Source organism: Oreochromis aureus, linkage group 12 (assembly GCF_013358895.1).
Source record: "Oreochromis aureus strain Israel breed Guangdong linkage group 12, ZZ_aureus, whole genome shotgun sequence".
Taxonomy (NCBI): Eukaryota; Metazoa; Chordata; class Actinopteri; order Cichliformes; family Cichlidae; genus Oreochromis; species Oreochromis aureus.
This window is the reverse complement of record NC_052953.1, coordinates 36,562,851-36,585,031: the sequence shown is the minus strand read 5'-3', so window position 1 is coordinate 36,585,031 and position 22,181 is coordinate 36,562,851. Positions and strand designations below refer to the sequence as shown.

Below are 22,181 nucleotides of genomic sequence, written 5' to 3'. Positions count from 1 at the left end.
AGTCAGTCATGAATTCACCGTCACACTTCTGCACGCTGACACAAACAGAACAAAACATTTCTTCCTTTGGCTACAACCAGGTGATGTCAGGTCATGTGCTCAGAGGTGGAACATGATGGAGTACAGCTTTGGAGGAGTGTACGTTTATCGTGCAAAAGCATCAGCACGGACACACAAATCGAGTCAAGAAGTGAGAATGCTGTTAAAGCCGGGTGGGTGCCGATCGCAGCCGAGCAGGTAACAGCAGCAGCGGTGAGCAGTCAGACTCTCGTTTCCATCTTTGCTGAGAGGAAGAGCTCATCATCAGTAAAGTGTTGCTGTGTGCAGCTGTAGCCTAATGTCAACCAGTGATTATGTCACAGTGCATTTTCACATCATTTTACAGAGTGGAGTCAAAGTACTCTAACAACCATCTCTGTCAAGTATATAACTCACTGCATTAATTCTGACATATTATGTTTTGAGACATTTGACTTTATGAGACAGTGGACGGGAAAGTGTGCAGTGCGACAGTGGGAGAAGGCATACAGTGAAGAGTGGGCTTAGCCATGAGTTACTCTGGCTCAAAAGGCTGCATTATTTCAATAAAAATAACAAGTAAAGAGTAATCATTACTTTTTGTATTACACATGGAAAAAATCAATAGATTACTGTTTTTGTATGTGTAATACAAAAATTGTTTATTTTTTAAAATATTCGAATTATTTGGTTTCAAATAGACTCCTCACAGCATTACACACATTATAGAGATGTTAAAAACACTCCTTTTGTTCTGAAAAAGTAACTTATGATGATGACTGAACCAGCAGAGCATATTTTCCTGTAGTTTCTTTGAATCTAAATCTAGTGCTGAGGGGCGCCTAAAAACCTAAATTAAAATGATTAAAAACCTAAAGACCTAAAGAAGAAACACGTACGCAGTGCACTCGAAAACCAAAACTTCACAGGATGCTGCAGGATGCTCCGTACGATAAAAACCATATTTCCCAGTTTACTTGGGTCTGGAGTTTTGTGGCACGTGCACCAGCGGAGGACAAAAAGCTTGTGTTGAAGTTTTGTCCATTTTGTTTCTCGGTGCATCTCTGGAATACATTTGTAAAAATCTTTGTGTTTATTTGTGTATTCATCATAATATGTAATGCGTTTGTTGCGGATTTTTAAAAATCATTTGTTTACTGTTCGGGACTTGTTTTAATATCTGATTTAGTAAACTGATCATTGATTTTTTTCACAATACATCAGATAAATGTTTAATCTAATGTATCAGACGCTGAATATTGACGTTCTGGTTTTATTGTCTTTTTCTTCCTCATGTCCACAAATTCGACCACTATGCATTTTGCTATAGACAGACTGCTGTTGGTAAAACAGCAAGAAGTATTCATCTGATCTGGGGAAGCTTTCCTTTGTTTTTGTATCTTAGAATTAAAAACATGTATGAAGTACATTTTCTGAATGTTTCCTCTTCCAGCTGCATTAAAGCTTACATTGTGAAGAGTTGGTGTGACGTTTTTGTTACAGATTTATTTGAACACAGCAAAAATTGATTTATTCTTACCTGTTTGACCAAATTTCATTTGTATTATATGAAAAGCAGTGACAAAGTTAGTTTGAACTAAACAAAAAAGAAACTTGTCTGCTGTTGTGAGTATAGATCTCTATGTAACTCAGTTTGTGCTGCACTTTTATCTAAAGTAATAAGGAAGGAAACGATAAAATGCAACACAATTTTTTCTCCTTTCTTTTAAAACTCTCATGCTCAAAATATTTACATGTACAAAAGGCATTAATTTAATTAGGAATAACAAGTGAATAATGACTTATGTATTACTTAATGCTTGGAGAAGTCCTCTTCGGGTTGTTGTTTAAAAATAAATAAATAAATGAATAAATAAACAGCTGTAGGGTGGTGGTTGTAGAACGAGCTCCATCTGTAGTTGTATATAATTTCAATCCCCTCTTCCTGGCATTTAAATCAACCATAAAACTGTCCATCTTCTGACCATTTGTTAATGTGAATAAAACCTTTAAGTCACAATTCATAAAAACAGCCAAGATGAAAAAATAAGTATTCCTTCTTTACAATGACGACATGATTTTTGAAAAGAACTTACTAAATATATCCTTTCTGTTTACAATTAGTGTATTTTGTTTCTCACCATATTTTTTCCAGTTTTTTCACTTATTTGAATACAAACAGCCTTATAGTATTTAACATAATATTTAGCATATTTTTTAGTATACACAATACACATATGTCAGGGTTTTGAGCTTTTTGTAAGTTGGTGAGTTATTTTGGGTTGAAGCAGGGATTTATGTCTATTTTTATAGTCCCTAAGGTCCCTTGAAATGTTCAGTTTTGCTTCCTCTTTTCTCGTTAGTTAGACTCTGTTCAGCTGTGTTTTCCCAGTTTTACTTTATTTTGAGGTGTTCGATCTATATTTAAGTTCATTAGGTTATTTAAGCTCATTTCTACTATACCTAAATTGCCGTTATAGTTCAGTGTTTTTTAGATTCCCCTTGTGTTTTCTACCCCTGTGTTCAAGTTTCCCTCACCCTTTATGTGTTTCATGTCTGCATGTCTTATGTTGTCAACTTCGTGTTTTCATGTCTGCGTTCCACGGTGTTTCCTGTTTTACTGTGAAAGTTTCTGTCCGTGTGTTTAGTTTTGCTTCCTCTTGTCTCGTTAGGTCTGATTTGTCCCAGCTGTGTTCCCACCTGTTCCCCATCCTCTCATTATCTTTCTGTGTACTTAAGTCCTCTGTCCTCCTTTGTTCAGTGGCAGGTCGTCTGTTGTTCCTCGTCATGTTTCCATGCCTCCATGTTGCCAGGATTTTCCATGTTCAGGTTTTTTTTTTTTTTTTTTTTTAAATCACATTCAAGGTCTTGTTCTTTGTCTTTTTTATTTAGTGTGTAGTTTTCCCAGTTTAGTTCTACTTAGGTTCTCTCCATTGTGCAACTCCCTCTTGTTTTTGTACCCTTTTTTCATCAGCCTTATAAAACAACTCGCCTTTTGTTAATATTCAAGTTGTGTTCCATGTTCCATTGTGTCTGCATTTTGGGTTCACTCTTCACAATTCATACAGTCTGCCTGTGACACCACCAGCTTACCACACAGCCAAACAGTGACAGAACAACATGGCCCTTTAAACTCAAAGCTGTTGGAGTACAGGCAGGAACTGAACAGACTGCTCAAGATCTCCAGCTGCATTCACAGGACCACAGGTATAAGGATGATTTCTCTTGGACTGGCAATTATGGATATTCTTAGCAAGAACTCTTCCGGTTTTCCAGTCTCCATTCTGTCCTGGTCTTCAGTTGCTTTGAAGGAGTCAATACAGGGCCATGAGTTTGCTCTATCACTCACCTCGACTTCACTGCCATAGTGGACCAGGCCTTCCATGCTGGTCTCCTGGTCAGCCTCCCTGCTCACCAGCTCCTCTATGGCAGTCATTCTCAAACTGTGGTACGCGGGAAGTCTTCAGGATTTTTTTTTTTTTTTTAAGATTACAGAACTATTTAAAATATACATACACTAAAAATTCTTTACCACAAGGTCACTGAAATTGAGTTTAAATTAGGTTTTGTCTTTTTTGAAAAAAGGCATATTCCTTTTTATATCAGGCAATAGCCAAATTTACTAGGCAGCCTAACTAGGAGCTAAAAGGGTTGAGAAGTCATGATGGGAAGTGGAGGAATGAAAAATGACGGTTCGAGGGTGATGCAATCCTGGCTTGGAAAACTAAGCTGCAAGGATGTGTTAATTTAAAAAGGCTGGAGTAACCCCGACTCCAGGTTTGACCTAACAGCTGTTTATATTAATGTGAATTAAGAGTCTGATTTTTACCTTTACTTTCACATAAGGTTGTTTTGATTAATAACATGTCCTGTCTGGGAGTAGAATAATGGTCTGAATGCTTTATTGTGCCAAACACATTGGTCTTGCCAAGAGCAGCGTTATCAACTGTCTGTATCCTCCTCTTGTTAATCTTTATGTTTTGTGTATTTATTTTATGTTTCATGTTATTATCAGAGTGGGTATAATGGCAGAGTGGACAAGGTGGTGAAGGCTAGGTTGGCGAGAGACAGGAAAAGAGGAAGGAGCAATAGAAAAAGACGCGTGACAGAAAGAGAAAGGAAGGGGGTGGTGGAGGGACAAAAGTCTAGGAGGAAGCCATCAGACATGCTGGGTCTCCAAATGATGCATCTGTAACAAAACACACTAAAAAAACAGGAGTGCTGAAACCTGAAGCCACACATCTCTGTGACAGCTTTGCGTCCACTCCAGCAGAGGGATTTGCGAGGCCCCGGATGGAGCGCTCACAGTCAAATTGCGGGAGTGCCAGAGAACCAGAGGGAGCTGGAAGTCGAAGAATCCCCAGGACCTCGAGAGATCTGCCTGACAACCACAGTATCCCTCACCACATGGCAGAGAGGTCCAAACCACTCACACTCCGATGGACGAATCGCAGAGTGACTTGGTGTTCGTATCTTTCCCGAGGATATTTGGCATGCAGAAATGTTCCTCATCAGCATTAAATGGATTAATATTACTGCTGCTTATGTTTAAGGTTGAGCTCATTTTAAATACTTTATTCGATTTAATGTCCAACAATGTCCGTGTTCTATAAACCATGGTTCTTATAAAACACGTTTCTACTCTACATGAAAACTCAAAGTGTGTATAGAACATTCATCCATTCACACCACCACCTTTATCTAGGCCTCAGTGTTCTCTGTCTAACAGCTACAGTCTGATGTATTTGTATGATTGGGAGAGCTACTTCAGGTTCAGGATCTTACTCAAAGATCCTTTGGCATGCAGACTGAAGCAGCAGCCAGGGATCGAACCACCAAGTTTCCCATGATTACAGTAGATGCTCTACCATTCAGGCTACAGTCACCCAGAGCTGAGAAACACAGGACTACATCTTGACTCTGTAAAAGTATCTTAAAACATATTAGTAGCAAAAACAAAATATCAGATGAATCAGACAAAGACTTGAGCAGCATTTGACATGGTTAACTGTTAATATCAACACCCGGTCAAACTTATTAGACCTTCTCATAGATGCTAATCTGACAGCACTGGTGATGCTTGCACCAGGTAGACTTGCCTGTTTTATTAGATCAGATATGGCTTGTGTCCCAGCTTCATCAGAGCTCTTCTTGCTAATCTATTAAATGAGCAGTTAACAACTTCTTCACGCTTCTCTACATCATACATGGTGGCCAAGGTGGTTAGCAAGAGGAAAGGCTGTTATGATGATAAATCACTGAAGCCTGTTTACTTGCTATTGCTAGCTGTTTCCACACAAAGCGCAGATGGTAACTGAGCTCAGAGCAGTGATAGCACAGTGAGCAGCAGCCTGCAGACGATGGCAGTAATGTAAAAAACGTGGATGCAAGCAAGTGGAGAGCTTTATGCTTTCCCAGATAAAAGTTTTAGAACTTAGAACTTTTATTGTCGTTATACAGTTGCTTGCACAATGAAATTAGGTGGCAAGACCACAAAGGTGTGAAAGGAAAAAAAACAATATACAAGAAAAGAAGAAGAACAGTATAAGAACACTATGTACACTATATACACAATGGGTTCTGATGACCCTCTGGAGTCTCTTCTTATCGGTTGTTGTGCAACCAGCGTACCACATGGGGATGGCGTGCACCAGCACACTCTTGATTGTGGCTCGATAGAAGGACACTAGTAGGTCAGTCTGCAACCTGTTCCATCTCAGAACCCTCAGGAAATGGGCTCCAGGTGGGTCCACTGGAGACCCAAGACCCAAGAGTTCTGACAACAGTGCTGTTATCAGGGGAGAATTTTGATTGTTCTCCCATTTAAGATACAGTAGTATTTTTAATGGTTATACAAAAAAAACAACCACAACAAACACCAGATGCATTGGCTGAATTTTTAGATAAATGGTTGTATATAATTTTATTGTTTTCAAAATTTGTACATGAGTTTTGAAATGTACAATTTCTATTTACATTTCAAGTTATGAAAATCATTCCCTAAACATGTTTGTGGTTTTTACAGTAAAACAAATATAACTACGACTAGGATTTTATGTTTGTGTGTGATTTTTACTGTACAGGCTATACAGTACATAGAATCAAAATTCATATGTGTTATGTAACTGAAATGTTTAATTATATGGGCCACAAAAGATAATGAAGTTATAGACTATATTTATATGAAACGTGTATATTTACTGCATTTGAATCATTTGAACCATATGTAGCACCTGCAGATGTGTTTTAAAAAAGGCTTTGATTTTGCCACCCCATTTGATTTTCATGCCACCCTTAGAAAATTTCTCTAGCTCCACCCCTGCACTCGACTATTAGAGCAGAATAATGCACCGTGCCACGAAGCAAAAATGGTTTTAGAATGTTTGAGGCGCACAACGCGAGGCCTCACTGTAAGACCAGTCGGAGCGGGTATGCTCCATTTTGTGTAACTATTTTTAAATCCCTGTAAAACTGCAACCACATAAGCTAGAGCAATAATTTTTTTTGCACATGAAACCAGAGGAGTTGTACTTACATCTTATGCCACTTGTTTGTCCTAAGTCACAGTTTCCTTCCACATATAGCTTTGCAAAAATTGCATAAAAAGCACTTGCAGCAAAAAACACAATATTTCAGAAACAGGCTTTGCCGATCTGATCAGTTCATAGCACTTCCTACATTGGAATAGACGTCAGCACAAACTATCGCATGTCCCCCATTACCTGTCCGAAACCGGAAGTTTCCGCAGAAAATGTAGTTTTTTACCTTCAGGGCCTTATAGACCTATACTGGTGTTTTTAAGTCATGTTAAACCTCTGAGATTTCTCTAACTAGAAATATATGTAAAAAAACAAAAACAAAAGCTATTTTCAATTTTTTTGCAGTATATTGCACTTTTTTGCAATTTAGGCAGTTACTATGGACTTAATGCATACATATTATTAAAATTTGGGCTACAACGGTTGTATTGATGTGTAGCAGCTTGAAATGCTCCCAAAAATGGCACTACAGCATGTAAAAATATAAAGATAGGCTCTGGCAGACTTGGTTCTATGATAGGTCTTAAAGGGTTAAAGACACTGCGCAGAAGAAAGAAAGCAGACCTTGGAATCAGTTTAATGTGCACATAGAGGACACATCCTGGTCAAAAACAACTACAAGATTCCTCACAGTGTTACTGGAGGACCAACTGATGTCATCCAGAGTAAACATCTGGTTAGACACCAGCTCTCTAATGTTTTTAGAGTGAAGTACAATAACATCAGTTTTATCTGAATTTAGAAATAATAAGAATAACTTTGTTAATCCCAAAGTTAACATGGCCCATCTGCTATTTGTATGAGAATCAGCTAGCCTGATGGCTGTGGGTGGCAGTGATTTTGTGTGTCTCTGTTTTACAACAAAGACAGAGTAGTCTTCCAGTACTGATAGTTTTTTGTTTTCATGAAGATGTAAAGTGAGTTATTCAGGATCTTTCCACCACCTCTCCCAGTGAGTCCAGTCTGGCTCCAGTCACAGAGCTAGTTTGTCCAGTTCCCTGATGCTGCCTCCCCAATGGACTGCAGCACAGAGCAGCACACTGATAACAGAGAGGCCGTCTGCTGCAATGCACCGCAAAAGTCAAGAGATCTTAGTTTCCTTAACAGAAAGAGGCGACTTTGCCCCCGTATAGTTCGTCTGTATTCAGGAACTAGTTTACTTTGTTATCTAAGCATAGTCTAGTTTGTGATTATTTTAGTAATGGAGTATTCTATTATTCCATCAATTAATTGAGTAATTGGATAAGACATACTTTTGCCTCATTAATGAGGCATAATAAATATTCAAAATAGAAAAAAACAGGTGTTTGAAAATGAACTGCTCATCGGATCATGTTTGAATAATATGTACCATCATCTGTCAAAAAACAGCATCTGGTATCTAATGCCATAGGAAAAATTAAAACCATTTAAATGCAAAAGTAAATAAATGGTACCAAGTGCAGTAATGTCAAATAAAATAAAACAAAACTGGCTGTTCTCTGTCTCCTTGGACGACTTTCTTCCATTAGTAGGAAGCAGAAATACGTGTGTGTGTGTGTGTGTGTGCCTTTAAAAGAGTACATGGTGGCTGTAATGGAGGAAAGCAAGCATATCAGCATTATGGAGTTTGCTCTGTGATTTTATGCAGAACATTTATCTGCTGTAAACAGCGACGATGATGATGTTAATAATTATTGTTAATAATGATTCACTGACCAATCATTTATAAATACTGATAACATTTCATTAATATAATGTTTGATATTTTTTAACTTTAAATCTGAAAAATAATGTTACAAAAGCCTTGAAATAAATATGGTCTAGTACACAAGAGGCCCAATTTAAATATTGTGTCAGGCTGAGTTAACAGTGCCTCATTTAAAAATAGCCTTACTTATGTCGCTTTACTTTCTTACTGTGTAAAACAAAGAGCGGTGGATGGAGCAGGTGTGAGGTTTACTTCTCTTCACGTCAGTTTGTTGATCAGGTGGTTTAAAGAAGGACTCCAGTTAGCCTTTTCCCAGTAAAGCTTTTAATGGTGATTATGGGAATGGTGCTGTTGTTATGGACACTAGGAAAAAAAAGAAGCTGTGGTGCAGAAGCACACTTGTGGAGGAGATGATGGAGTTGCATGATTCCCACATTGGAGGAAAATTAGGAGAGGAGGAGAAGCAGCAGCAGTGGGAGTGGGTGTGACCATGGAATCAGATGTATTAAAGAACTGGTTGAGCTCATCAGCTCTTTGCACATCAAACAACAGTGGCTGTCTTTTCCTTTTATTGTAGCCAGAAATGGGATTGATTCCTCCCCACTCCACACTTTCAATCCGTTCTGCAGCTCATGTTGTACCTGTTTGAGCCGTTCTGTCACCATCTCTAAAAGCTACATTTCTCTGGTTGAGGATGTTCTTTATGTCACTTGGGGTACAGTCTTAGGTATGACGGTGTCTCTACAGAAGTTGATGTGCAGTAAAAGAACATGTCTGTACTCTTCTTACTGTCCATACAGTCCAATCTGTGCATTTAAAGCAGGGCCTTAGAGCTTTCAGTGGCATCAGGTGTCCGTTTTCGGACTGTAAGTTTATTTGCAGACTGTCTCTGAAGACAGGGTTTTAACACGTCTGCAGAAAAAACGAGTTGTGGTCTGAACTTCTCAGTGGTGCTATGTCAGTAGCTCTGTAAGCATCTTTGACATTGACAAGTCAGCTATTTTATTTTCTCTGGCAGGGCAGACAACCAATCGTGTGAATCCAGTCAGGTGGGAGAGAGGGAAATGTGATTGCAGTCTCTTGATATTATGAAGAGTGAACTGGATGACATGGGATTTTGGCTGTTTCCTTGGGTGGAATGTACACAGTTATTGTTCTAATATGACTGAATTCTCATAACAACTGCCAATACGTCAGTATCAGGACAACACATGTTCTTTTTCTACCTTTACGGAGGGCTTTTTATAGAGCAGCAAACAACGTTTCCAGGTTAAATGAAGATTTCATTTCCTCTCCTGCTTATTTACTATCTGTTTTTATCTGTTTATACCAGGGAGTCAAGTATTTCTTATCTGAGGCTTTCTTTTTTCAAGAACCCACAGTATCTATAGTCACACAGTGAAGATGTAATGCTGTTATTAAGATATTCACCCTCTGTGGAAGCAGAGCTCAGTGCACGGTGTTGGCACATGGCACTGAAGAAGGTAACACTGGAGAAATGACACATTTAAACTTAGTTCCCCACTGCTCTGTAATCCATTATGGTGAATTTTATTAAAAATGATCAGACAAAATGGGGTCTTCAGAGAGTGCAGAGTGGTGGGTGGGTTGTTTTGCATTTTGAGAAAAGCAAATTGAGTCTAAAAGTAGATTAAATGTCGTCGACCACAGGCGCCATTGTTACCAGCCCCGCTTAGGTGTTAGAGGCTTGAGTTAGGATAGGTTGGTTATTAATTATGCTTTCGACTTAACAAATGAGACTTTGGAGAATGTCGTCTTTGAGTGTCATCTAGTACAGTTAAGGTATTCCTTCCTGTGAATGAGCAAATCACGACCCTGTTAAAGTCTTTGGTGAAGATTTAGATATTTTTCTTCAAATTGTTATATATGGTGTTAATGTTTGTGTGTGTGTCCAGCACTGTTTAGCTCAGTATTCAGGATGGATGGTTGACAGTATGACAGTCTAAGGAGCGAGGAACGAAAAGCATCTGGACTTCTTTGAGTTGCTTGAAGACGTTTCGCCTCTCATCCGAGAAGCTTCTTCAGTTCAACTGAAGAAGCTTCAATAAATCTCACTAATTCAATTCAATTCAATTCAATTCAGTTTTATTAATATAGCGCCAAATCACAACAAAAGTCGCCTCAAGGCGCTTTATATTGTACAGTAGATCGCACAATAATAAATACAGAGAAAAACCCAACCCCCTGTGAGCAAGCACTTTGGCGACAGTGGGAAGGAAAAACTCCCTTTTAACAGGAAGAAACCTCCGGCAGAACCAGGCTCAGGGAGGGGCGGGGCCATCTGCTGCGACCGGTTGAGGTGAGAGAAGGAAATAAATAGGGCAAAACATTAGAAATAATAGAAACACAGGAAGAATACAGCCTCAGTTAAATATATTTAAGCATAACAGAAAAACCTGACATATTGTTTAGTGTAGATCTGGGACTTGTAGAGCTGGAAGTTGTTTATGGCCATAAATAATAACTTGTTCTTGTGCAGGAGTGGCATCTTTTTTATTGACGGTGCATGTTAAACCCATGAGATACACTCACTGTGTTCAGGATGAATCAGAATTTCTTGATGGAGCTGTCCTCACTGTTCAAGAGGCATCACCATCTGTAAACGATTAATGAATGTTGAACAAATGATTTTGTAATTTTGTTCTTTCTTTTTTTCAGTTATACGAACTGGATGATGATGAAAAACGCAAAGAGTTTCTCGATGACCTTTTCAGTTTCATGCAGAAACGGGGTAAGTAGAACATTCTTTGATATGTCAGTTGTGGCTTCCTGGGAGTAAGAGACGTGGCCCTCACAGTCACATTAACACTTGGGGGTCTATAAACAGCTTTATTGTGCTAATGTTATAGTTCCACTTACTCATAGCAGAAGTCATTCTGTGTATTGCAGATTGGGACTGTGTTTTCCAGATAAATGACTTTTAAAGCCAAACAGGAAATGAAATCCCTCAGAAAGATCGTGTTTGGTTTGTCATATTAAACCAGACAAGGCCTATTAAACTATTTGTCTGCACAAGTTTCCTAATGTCACCAGTAGTGTTAGCAGCTAAGATGGCAAAGCTGTTCTCACAGAACACAGCTCATGGGGATAGGTGCGGGCATGTCTCCTCTTCAGCCCGGCAGCCAAGCACTCTCTCTCGTAACCCTGTCCCATGCAGGGTAGACTGGTCCCCTGATTTCCTTCCTTTCAAAGGGGTCGTCTGCTGTTTGTGTGGCCCCTTAAACAGAGCCAGTTTGCCTTGAGAGTCCCTACCAGGGAGCAAAAGCCCCAAATGACATGGAGAGAAGTCCATCATCTAACAGAGAATAAAAAGCTTAATCAGTTACAATGACTGTCAGTTTTAGAAACACAGGGTTAGCGCACCTTGTGTTTATTATTGTAAACACAATGCACGTGTAGGTATTTATGTGCTCTTCTGGATGTCCTTACCTAACAATGCGAGAATGGAAAAATAGATATTTTGTTGAGTTCATACATATTCCATAATAATAGCACATAATGGTCTATTTTTATGTGTTGTGATTTAAATCAGCTTCATTATTTCCCAGTTTGACCACAGTAGATTCTGCTGTTTGGTTTCGTGTAATCATTATGGTAAATAAATGACTACAGAACAAAAAGTATAAAATTATAATTATAATCTTCCTCAAGTAAAAGTCCTCTTTGATCAGAGTCTGGTTGTATGCTGAGACAGCTGCAGAGCAGCCTTAGATGGAGTAATGATGTAGTTGGCTGGTCACTTGGGCTTAGTGATAGTATGGATTGTTGTGGAGCGTTCAATTAGAATTGATTTTCGACTTAGTGTAGGGAGATATTGTCAGTGCAGAGCAGATCAGCAGCAGCTTGTTTGCACTGCTTGTTTGTGACAACTTTGATCACAGTGGACTGCTTCAAATGTCCCAGTCAGTATTTCTTGAAAACAACATTGTCATTCTGTACTGACAAATAAATGTCACTCAGACAGCCTCGTTAACCATATTAATGGAAAGTGTCAAACATAGCTGCATGCTTCTTTAGTATTCTCACCCATATTAATACTTGTTCCAGAGGTTACTTTGGAAACTATCATAGCATGTTTTAGTTGTTTTTGATTTGGGACCAGTTCCAATGACTCGAGTGCGCTATTTTCATAATTTAAATACTTCTCTTGGTGGTGTAAAAAGTGTTTACCCCCCTCCTGATTTCCTATTTTTAGTATATTTTTCACACGTAAATGTTTCTGATAATCAAACAAATTTAAACATTAATGTATTAATTTTGTAACATAAATTAACTGTGGTGTATAGTCACACATCTTTGGAAAGCTGAGTTCAAGTTCTCTAGCCACACCCAGGCCTGATTACTGTCGCACCTGTTCTCAGTCAAGAAATGGCTTAAATAGGACCTGCCTGACAAAGTAGAGTAGACCAAAAGATCCAGACATCATGCTGTGATCCAAGAAGTTTAGGAACAACCAGAAACTAAGTAACTGAGATCTATCAGTCTGGAAAATGTTATAATGCTGTTTCTAAAGCTGTGGGACTCCAGTGAGTCACGGTGAGACCCATCATGGCAAAAACACACAACAGTGTTGAACCTTCCCAGGAGTGGCTGACTGACCAAAATTACTCCAAGAGTGCAGTGACGACTCACAAAAGACCAACATCCAGAGAACTACAGGCCTCACTTGCCTCCGCTAAGGTCAGTGTTCATAACTCCACCATAAGAAAGAGACTGGGCAACTATGGCCTGAACATAGAGGTGTGTCTCAGGTTTGCCAGAAAACATCTTGATGATCCCCAAAACTGTTGGGACCGACTCTGTGGACCGACGAGACAAAGGTTGAACTTTGTGGAAAGGTGTGTGTCCTGTTACATCTAATGCAAAAGTAACACCGTTTGGCTTCATCCAGTTCTTACATCCAGCTGTGATGTTGAGCACATCCAAGTCTCAGACCATGATTCTCAACGGCAAAATTATGGACTACGCATGAACTGGAAGTGAAAGTCGATATACGTTCCTGTCATCACAAACTGTGGGTCATGATTAAAACAATGAGATGGAGGCTAGCGGTGGTTTGGGCATCTTGGCCACAATGCCCCCTGAGCACCTCCTAAGTAAAGTGTTTCTGAACTGAACATGTAAAGTACAAACAGAGTCTCAGTGTGTGTTTTTTAAAAATCAGGGGGAAAAAAGGGGAAAAAAATCATACAGAAATGAGAAATGTCTTGTTTTGGTCTCAATTTTGCCCCAAGTGGAGGAGTTTGTTCATAACTGTTCATGTTTTCCTTTTTCTTTCTTTCTTTATTCATTCATTTCCATTATTATTATTTCTAATAATACTCACAGTAAAAGTGTGACACAACAGTTTCAAAGCTGACAGTCAGGAAAGGGGAAAAAAGAACATGGTAAAATAAAAAAAGAAAAAGGACAGACAACATAATTAAATCATCGAGCATAAGTAGAAAAACTCAGTGGCTCGCCAACTCCTGTCCCTGTAAGAAAAAACATACATAAACCAAATAACAAAAGAAAAAAAACAGATAGAGAAAGAAAAGAAAAATCTTGTGTGTGTGTGTGTGTGTGTGTGTGTGTGTGTGTGTGTGTGTGTGTCACAAAATACACTTAATAATGAGGGTGGGAAGTCATAATAATGCCCCCAAGGAGCCAGTAAATGTCTCCTGGGTCTGTCCACAGTCCCAAGAGTACTAAAGACCCAAGGCGGCACATCTCAACCATAACCATGTGCCGTTCCAGCAGAGGGAAGCCAGAGGCTCAGCTGAAGGCCGAACAGCAAGTCCCAGAGAGCCAGAGGCAATGGGCAGCCCCCCATAGGCTGATCAACATCCAGTCACAGGACCAGGAACCTGCATTTTGGGGATGGGCAGTAACACCTAGCAGGGAGCAGTACAGATGGGAAACCCCCACCCCACTCAAAAATCTCCCAAAGGGGCCAAAGGTCAGCAAGCCCCAGACCCAGGCCAAGCCACACACATACACACACACAGACACACACACACAGGTGAGCAGGTGCTCTGTCAGACAAAGGTGATCTTTGTCTCAAACTAGTTTCCCCAAATGTTTTGATTCCTTTGGATCTACAAGAATCACATAACTCACTGCAGCAAAGCTTCGACATAATCATATTGAAATCAAAATAATATTTGCATTTTAATTACTGGATCAATCTTCTTAAAGAACACATGGCAATAACAATATAGTTTAATATAGTTTAATAAACAATATAGGTTCAATGAATGACAGTTCATTGACATTTAATGGGACTCTTTCTTTTTTTTGGATTAGACACTGAGGACAAAAGCCACCCACATCTACATTAAAAAAGAGCATTTGCCACTGTGTTTGCCGTCAATATCATCATTCATTACATATTGTTTTTCCCCTTTACTTTCAGTATTATTATTTTTAACAATTGTATACTATAGTATTGTTTTTTTTTGTTTGTTTGGTTTTTTTTGCCTGTCCCATTTTGTTCTTTAGCCGTCAGAATTGTTGTCTGAAGACCAACAAGGATACCCAATGGATTTATTTTGCCAAATGGATCATCGAGGCCTTGTCGTATTGGTCCATTTGATCGACCTTTGTTGTTATTATTTATTTTATTTTATTTTCAGTTGTTACAGATGGGACAGACATGACTGGGGGATAGGAAAGGGAGAAAGAAAGCGAGGAAGGAAAAGAAAAACAGAAGGGAAAAGGGACAGTGAGAAAGGGCACTTACAAAGACAAAGAGAAAGAAAAATCTCCTGGATCACCTGTTGAGAGAAAAAGAAGAGAAAACAAGCAAAAAACCCCAAAACAAAGCAGCATGCTAAACACAACACCATCGCATTAATCTAGCTAAGAAGAAACAGCAGTAAATACTAAATATTGAAAGTTGTTGTGCAGCACGCAGGACAGACAACGCACGATGTGCTTTGAAGTAGCAGCTAAGAAAGGTGTAGTTTATGTCTACGAACAGTGAACACCCGGGATCCCCAGACGAGGGGTCACCCAGTAGCCACAGAGCAGAAGCCAGGGGGGGCTGCACCAGCTGTGCCAGAGTGAACCGAGCCGCAGGCCCAGAGGCCGGAGGCCCGAGGGCCCCCCACTCCCTGGAAGAGGCCTGACCGAGCAACAGGTGCCAGGCCCCGCCAAGTAGCCACCGGGAGTGAGCCGGTACATAGCTGAGCGCCCAGCCCTGGACACCAAGAACCACCGGCAGGGAGTGTGGTGAGGGGAGATAGGCCTCCATACTTTGGAGGGCCTGGGAGTTCCCAGAGAGGTGGAGTGTAAGACCCGACCTGACATATAGACAGAGACAAACAGGCACACAGACACAAACATGCTTTCCCACCCTCATGCACACATATACAAACACTCAGCACTCACCCAACGTAAGGATAGACATAAATGGACATGTACACACAATCACACTCCCCAAACATACTCTATACCCCGGGTCCAGGTACCCTCGCCCCCAGAGGGGGAAACGGCACCCAGACCCAGGAGATGTTACCCTTTCCCCCAGGGTGGAGACAAGCAGACCGCCCCAGGCTCTGCAGCAGCAGGGAGGCCAATCGGATGGCCAACACCTCCTCCCAGCCCCCCCGCCCTGATGGCCAGCAGAGAATGGGGGGGTGTGAAGACCCCATACCTCCCTCCTCCCCCTCATGTGTAGTGTTGCTGCGTGTTGTTCTAAAGTGCATTTAAAATACGGGAGGGCATGGTGCTGCTGCCAGAGAGCAGCAGGTGTTAGCACGGCCCCTCCCGAGAACCCTCAATGTCTACATGGATTTAAAATTGAGAGGTGGGCACCGGCGCCAGAGGGAGGGTTGAATACCCAGACTACACAAGACAATAGACACCCAGGTTAAGTTTATTCTCCACCTCTCCTGTGTCTCTCCCCCACCTGCAGAGTGGACTCCTGCAAGGATGGAACAACCTCCCTGCCAGTTGAAGAGCCCCCCAGTTAGGCCGATGCACCAGAGGCCCCCTGCGCCAGGGCTGAGCCCCCGTGCACCCACCCGCCCACAACACACCAACGAGGACCGAAGCCCCCAAGGCCCAGCCAGAGCCCCAGCATGGAGGCGAAGCACCCCCGAACCCCAAGCCCCCACGCCTGCCCCGGATCCACTCAGGGGCAGCCGGGCTACCAGGCAAGTAACCTACGTCCGCCAGCACAGACCCTCCCCCAGCCCTGCTGCACGCAGCCACGAGGAGAACACCCTCTGAGAGTGACCAGAGCCACTAACCAGGTTATGACCACAACCCCCGGGTTAAGCCCTCCAGGGGTAACATCCCTAGGGATTCTCCAGATGCCCTAAGTCCGTCCCAACCTCTACATCAACCACAATAGCTAATGCGGGACCAAACCACGACCCCCCACCCCTGCTAGGTGATGGAGCCGATCAGAGCATACTATAGTGGCCATCACCAGTAGGCGGTAGGTGAACTGTCTTGACCAAGGACACAACGACCGAGAGTGTCCGAGCCAGGGCTCAAACCGGCAACCTTCTGATTACAAGGCGAACTGCCAACTCTTGAGCCACGGTCGCCCTAAATAGCACTAATAATAATAATTATTTGATGTAAAAAAAAGTTTATGAGAATCATTTTATATATTTTTCCATAGCATTACATTTGAATTTAACAGTTCAATCTTTCAAATAACAGACAGATATTTGTGAAATCATGATACATTTGTGAATGTATTTTAACAATCTAAATATGCATATGGGCGATCGTGGCTCAAGAGTTGGCAGTTCGCCTTGTAATCGGAAGGTTGCCGGTTCGAGCCCCGGCTCGGACAGTCTCGGTCGTTGTGTCCTTGGGCAAGACACTTCACCCGTTGCCTACTGGTGGTGGTCAGAGGGCCCGGTGGCGCCAGTGTCCGGCAGCCTCGGCTCTGTCAGTGCGCCCCAGGGTGGCTGTGGCTACAACGTAGCTTGCCATCACCAGTGTGTGAATGTGTGCGTGAATGGGTGAATGACTGGATATGTAAAGCGCTTTGGGGTCCTTAGGGACCATAAAAGCGCTATATAAATACAGACCATTTACCATATGTACAGACAGATATATTTAAAAAACAAGAAAATTATGTTTTATTACATTACAGTGATTTTACGTTAATTTACATTTGAAATGTGAAATCACAGTCTAATTATTTAAATTTAATGATATTCTAGAAGAACAGAACAAAACTGTAAAATACACAGTAAAATACTTTTATATTAGGATGTTTTTTTTACAGTGTATCACTACGCTCTCTCGGCTTACTAAGCAGTTGTTAGCTGGCACTACTATTACTATTGCTACCACTACTATCTGATAAAAAAATAAGAATATTAATACATATTTATAGCTTAGTTGTATACTTTTTAAATTCATCCGAGTCACCAGCCTCAAAAATCACAAGTTAACAGCAGCTCAGATTAGAGTCCAGATAAATGCCACACAGAGTTCCAGTAGCAGACACATCTCTACATGTTCAGAGGAGACTGTGTGAATCTGGCCTTTATGGTCAAATAGCTGCTGAGAAACCACGACTAAGGAAAAGCAACAATCAGAAGAGATTTGTTTGGGCCAAGAAACACAAGGAGTGGACATTAGACCATCTGTGCTTTGGTCTGATGAGTCCAAATCTGAGGTCTTTGGTTCCACCTGCTGTGTCTTTGTGTGATGCAGAAAAGGTGAACAGATGGCCTCTACATGCATGGTTCCCACTGAGAAGCATGGAGGAGGAGTGATGGTGTGTGTGTGTGTGTGTGTGTGTGTGTGTGTGTGTGTGTGTGTGTGTGTGTGTGTGTGTGTGTGTTTACTACATAATTCTGTATGTGTTCATTCATAGTTTTGATGCCTTCAGTGAGAATCTACAACATTTTCAGCTCTCATCCAAGAGTACTTCTTCCGTTCCTAAAGCAGATGGTGGAGGTATATAACGCCTGCCCCTACTCTGTTCAGGGGTTAGTCATTCAGAGTGGATTGACAGTCTTTCAAACCATCTGTTTTCAGACAACATCAGATGTGTGCACTGTGGTCACACCAGCATCACATCCATCCAAGTTACACGGTTTATTAAAAGAATCAAATTACAGCATTTACATTTCTGTTAGAATACTTTTAATTAATTGCTTTAGCTCACTTACAATGAAAATGACAAAAATCTTGTTCATGTAGTATGTTAATACTATTGGAAGTAAAAATAACTTGAACTCTAATTTTGAAAACACACATAGAGCTCTGACTTGTATGAGTCTGTGTGAAGCTCCTTCTGTGGTCTGGGAGAGAGTCCTGTAACTCTTTGTCTGCAAAATACAGAATATAATGACCAATGTTGGGCAGGTTACTTTGAAAAAGTAAATAATAATATTTACTAGTTACGTCTTAAAAAAGTAGCTAAGTTTTGCAAACAACAAAGTTATTTGCAACTATTTACCTAAAAATGCAGCCAAGGCAGTTATTTAAATTACTATTTCAAACTATTTACAGAACAATCAGGTTTTCTGCATCAAATAAGAGTCACACAAATTATTTGTGCCACTCCAAAAAAGAATTTCTGTCCACTATGAGATAAAGGAGAACATCACAGCCTGATACCTGCAGGTCTGACAGCAGCAGGTGTGTCTGTAATCAGTCTTTCAAGATTCAAGAGCTTTATTGTCAGTACAGCAGTATACACAGTATACACAGTATACAGCGTACCGAAATTCTGTTTCACCACAAGCCCCTCATGGTGCATTCATAAGTATATAAAAGATAGAAAACTAGGATTTACAAATATATAACGTGCTAAATTTCTGTAAAATTAAGAGGTAAAAAAGTACTAATTACTAACTATACAATACTATAATGATAACTATACAATACTAACTGTACGATAAACAAAGACAGGACAGAGCCAATATGAAGTGGATTGTGCAGCAGGTATTGAATACCAGGTTTGAGTTATTGTCAGGATATTGTAAAGACAGGACGAACACATGTGCAAGATGCAAAATGTGCAGATATAGGATTATGTAGATGTGTGTTCAGTAACTATGTGACTGAGTGTGCAAATAAGCATATTGTTCCCAGGTGGATTTGTGGAAGTTTGTGTTGCTTTTGAGTCTTTTGGTGAGGACTGTAAGGTGTTTGTAAAGGTGTTTGTGTATATCAGTTCTTTGGTGGTAGTGAGTTGAGGGCTCTGACTGCTTGGGTGAAGAAGCTCTTGCAGTGTCTGCTCGTTACGGTTTTGATGCTGTGAAACCGTCTGCCAGATGTAAGGAGGGAGAACAGTGCATGTGAGGGGTGGAGAGTGCCCTTCACTGTGCTGTTCACACGTCGGATGATGGGTTTGTCGTACATTTGGGAGATGGGTGGGAGAGGGCCTCCAATGATCCTCTCTGCTGTCCTCACTATCCGCTGGTGGCTTTGTGGCAGCACCTGTGACATTCAGCGGTCGCCACGTTGTTCTGACACACACAACAAAACCATTGACTACACTACACACTAGCTTTAGACTCCAAATACGCTAAACTCTCACATGTCAAAACTCTCTCTCTCTTTCACTCTCTAGCTGCTGTCACTCCTAAAACTTCCCCCTCTTCCTGAACAACCAAATATCATGTTGCCATATCACATATCATATACATTTTTCCACCAATAGGAAAGGGTGGGGTTTTTTTGGTTTTGGTTTTCGCTCCCAGAGGCAGAGTGCTTTCTAGTGCTTGCCTAAGAAAACGCTGTTTTTATCGTTCCTTCACTCAGTAAATATAAACAACGATAGTATTCAGGAAAAAAACATCCATGTCTTTAAGGACCTTATTTTGTGCACTGGTGTGCAGTCAACAGGAAGTGCCCATCCACAAACAGTTCGACAAAGTTGGAAGCATGAGATTGTTTAAAATCTCTTGGTGCTGAAGCATTAAGAGTTCGCTTTTACTAGAACTAAGGGCCGAGCTCCAACCCGAAACTACAGGGTGGACCATTTATATGGATACACCGTAATAACATGGGAATGGTTGGTGATATTAAAGTCCTGTTTGTGGCACATTAGTATATGTGAGGGGGCAAACTCCTCAAGATGGGTGGTGACCATGGTGGCCATTTAGAAGTCGGCCATCTTGGATACAACTTTTGTTTTTTCAATAGGAAGAGGGCCATGTGACACATCAAACTTATTGGTAATGTCACAAGAAAAACAATGGTGTGCTTGGTTTCAACATAACTTTATTCTTTCATGAGTTATTTACAAGTTTCTCTTTGTTCACAGCCATTGACATGTCGAAGAGGTTAACACGTGAGGAACGGATCGAAATTGTGTTGATATCTGGTGAACGCAGTAACCGGGTCATTGCAGCAGATTTCAATGCAAGACACCCTACGAGACCACCCATCTCCCATGCTACAGTTAGCAAACTGCTTGCTAAGTTTCGTGAAACTGGTTCAGTGTTGGATTTGCCAAAATGTGGACGCAAGAAAACTGTCACTAATGAAGAAACATCAGTGGCTGTCCTAGCTTCATTCAGCAAGAGCCCACAGCGTAGCACTCGCCGCATGTCACTGGAGAGTGGCATTAGTCGAACATCCCTTCGGCGGATATTAGCTACTCACAAATGGCACCCTTACAAACTCCAGCTACTGCAGCATCTCAACAAGGATGACCCAGATCGGCGCACAGAATTTGCAGAATGGGCAAAACAAAAATTGGAACAGGACCCTCAGTTCACGCAGAAGATTTTGTTCAGTGATGAGGCAAACTTTTATGTGAATGGTGAAGTTAACAAACAAAACCACCGCTATTGGTCTGACACTAACCCACATTGGATGGATCCCTCAAGACTGTTGGAACAACAAAAGTGATGGTTTGGTGTGGTATATGGGGTACAACGATAGTGGGTCCATTCTTCATCAATGGAAACCTCAAGGCCACTGGATATTTGAAGTTGCTACATGATGATGCGTTTCCCTCTTTATGCACTGAAGCTGGCACGTTCCCTGAGTTTTTCCAGCAAGATGGTGCACCACCACATTATGGGTGCCAGGTCCCAGCATTCCTAGATGAACAGTTTCCTGGAAAGTGGATTGGTCGTCGTGGGCCAGTTGAATGGCCCCCAAGGTCTCCCGATCTGACCCCCTTAGACTTTTATCTTTGGGGTCATCTGAAGGCAATTGTCTATGGTGTGAAGATACGAGATGTGCAGCACCTGAAACTACGGATACTGGATGCCTGTGCTGGCATTTCTCCTGCGGTGTTGCTATCAGTGTGTGAAGAGTGGGAGAAGAGGGTTGCATTGACAATCCAACACAATGGGCAGCACATTGAACACATTTTATAAGTGGTCAGAAACTTGTAAATAACTCATGAAAGAATAAAGTTACGTTGAAACCAAGCACACCATTGTTTTTCTTGTGACATTACCAATAAGTTTGATGTGTCACATGGTCCTCTTCCTATTGAAAAAACAAAAGTTGTATCCAAGATGGCCGACTTCTAAATGGCCACCATGGTCACCACCCATCTTGAGGAGTTTGCCCCCTCACATATACTAATGTGCCACAAACAGGACTTTAATATCACCAACCATTCCCATGTTATTACGGTGTATCCATTTAAATGGCCCACCCTGTATAATACCCCCTACACCAAACTTTAGACTTGGCACAGTGCAGTCAGACAAATAGTTCTCCTGGCAACTGCCGAATCCAGACTAGTCCATTGGAATTCCAGATGGAGATGTGTGATTCATCAATCCAGAAAACATGTCTGCACTGCTCTAGAGCTCTGATGCTTTGCATTACGCTTGGTGATGTAATGCAGCTGTTTGGCCAGAGAAACCTGCTCCATGAAGATATCCACTGCTATGGAGATATTCTGAAGTCTATGTGAATTTTGGAGGTCTGTACCTATTTATTCTGCAGAAATCTGGCGAGCTCTGCACACTGTGCTCCTC

At 41.1% G+C, this 22,181-nt stretch overlaps 1 protein-coding gene across 1 annotated transcript in view; it reads left to right on the top strand.

Annotated features, from left to right (window-relative positions):
* arid3c (AT rich interactive domain 3C (BRIGHT-like)) overlaps window positions 1-22,181 on the top strand; it is a 62,021-nt gene that overhangs the window by 3,353 nt on the left and 36,487 nt on the right. Inside the window, exon 3 of the mRNA XM_031740055.2 lies at window positions 10,927-10,999. Within this exon, the coding sequence (XP_031595915.1) occupies window positions 10,927-10,999 (73 nt within the window). The remainder of the gene's footprint in view (window positions 1-10,926; window positions 11,000-22,181) is intronic.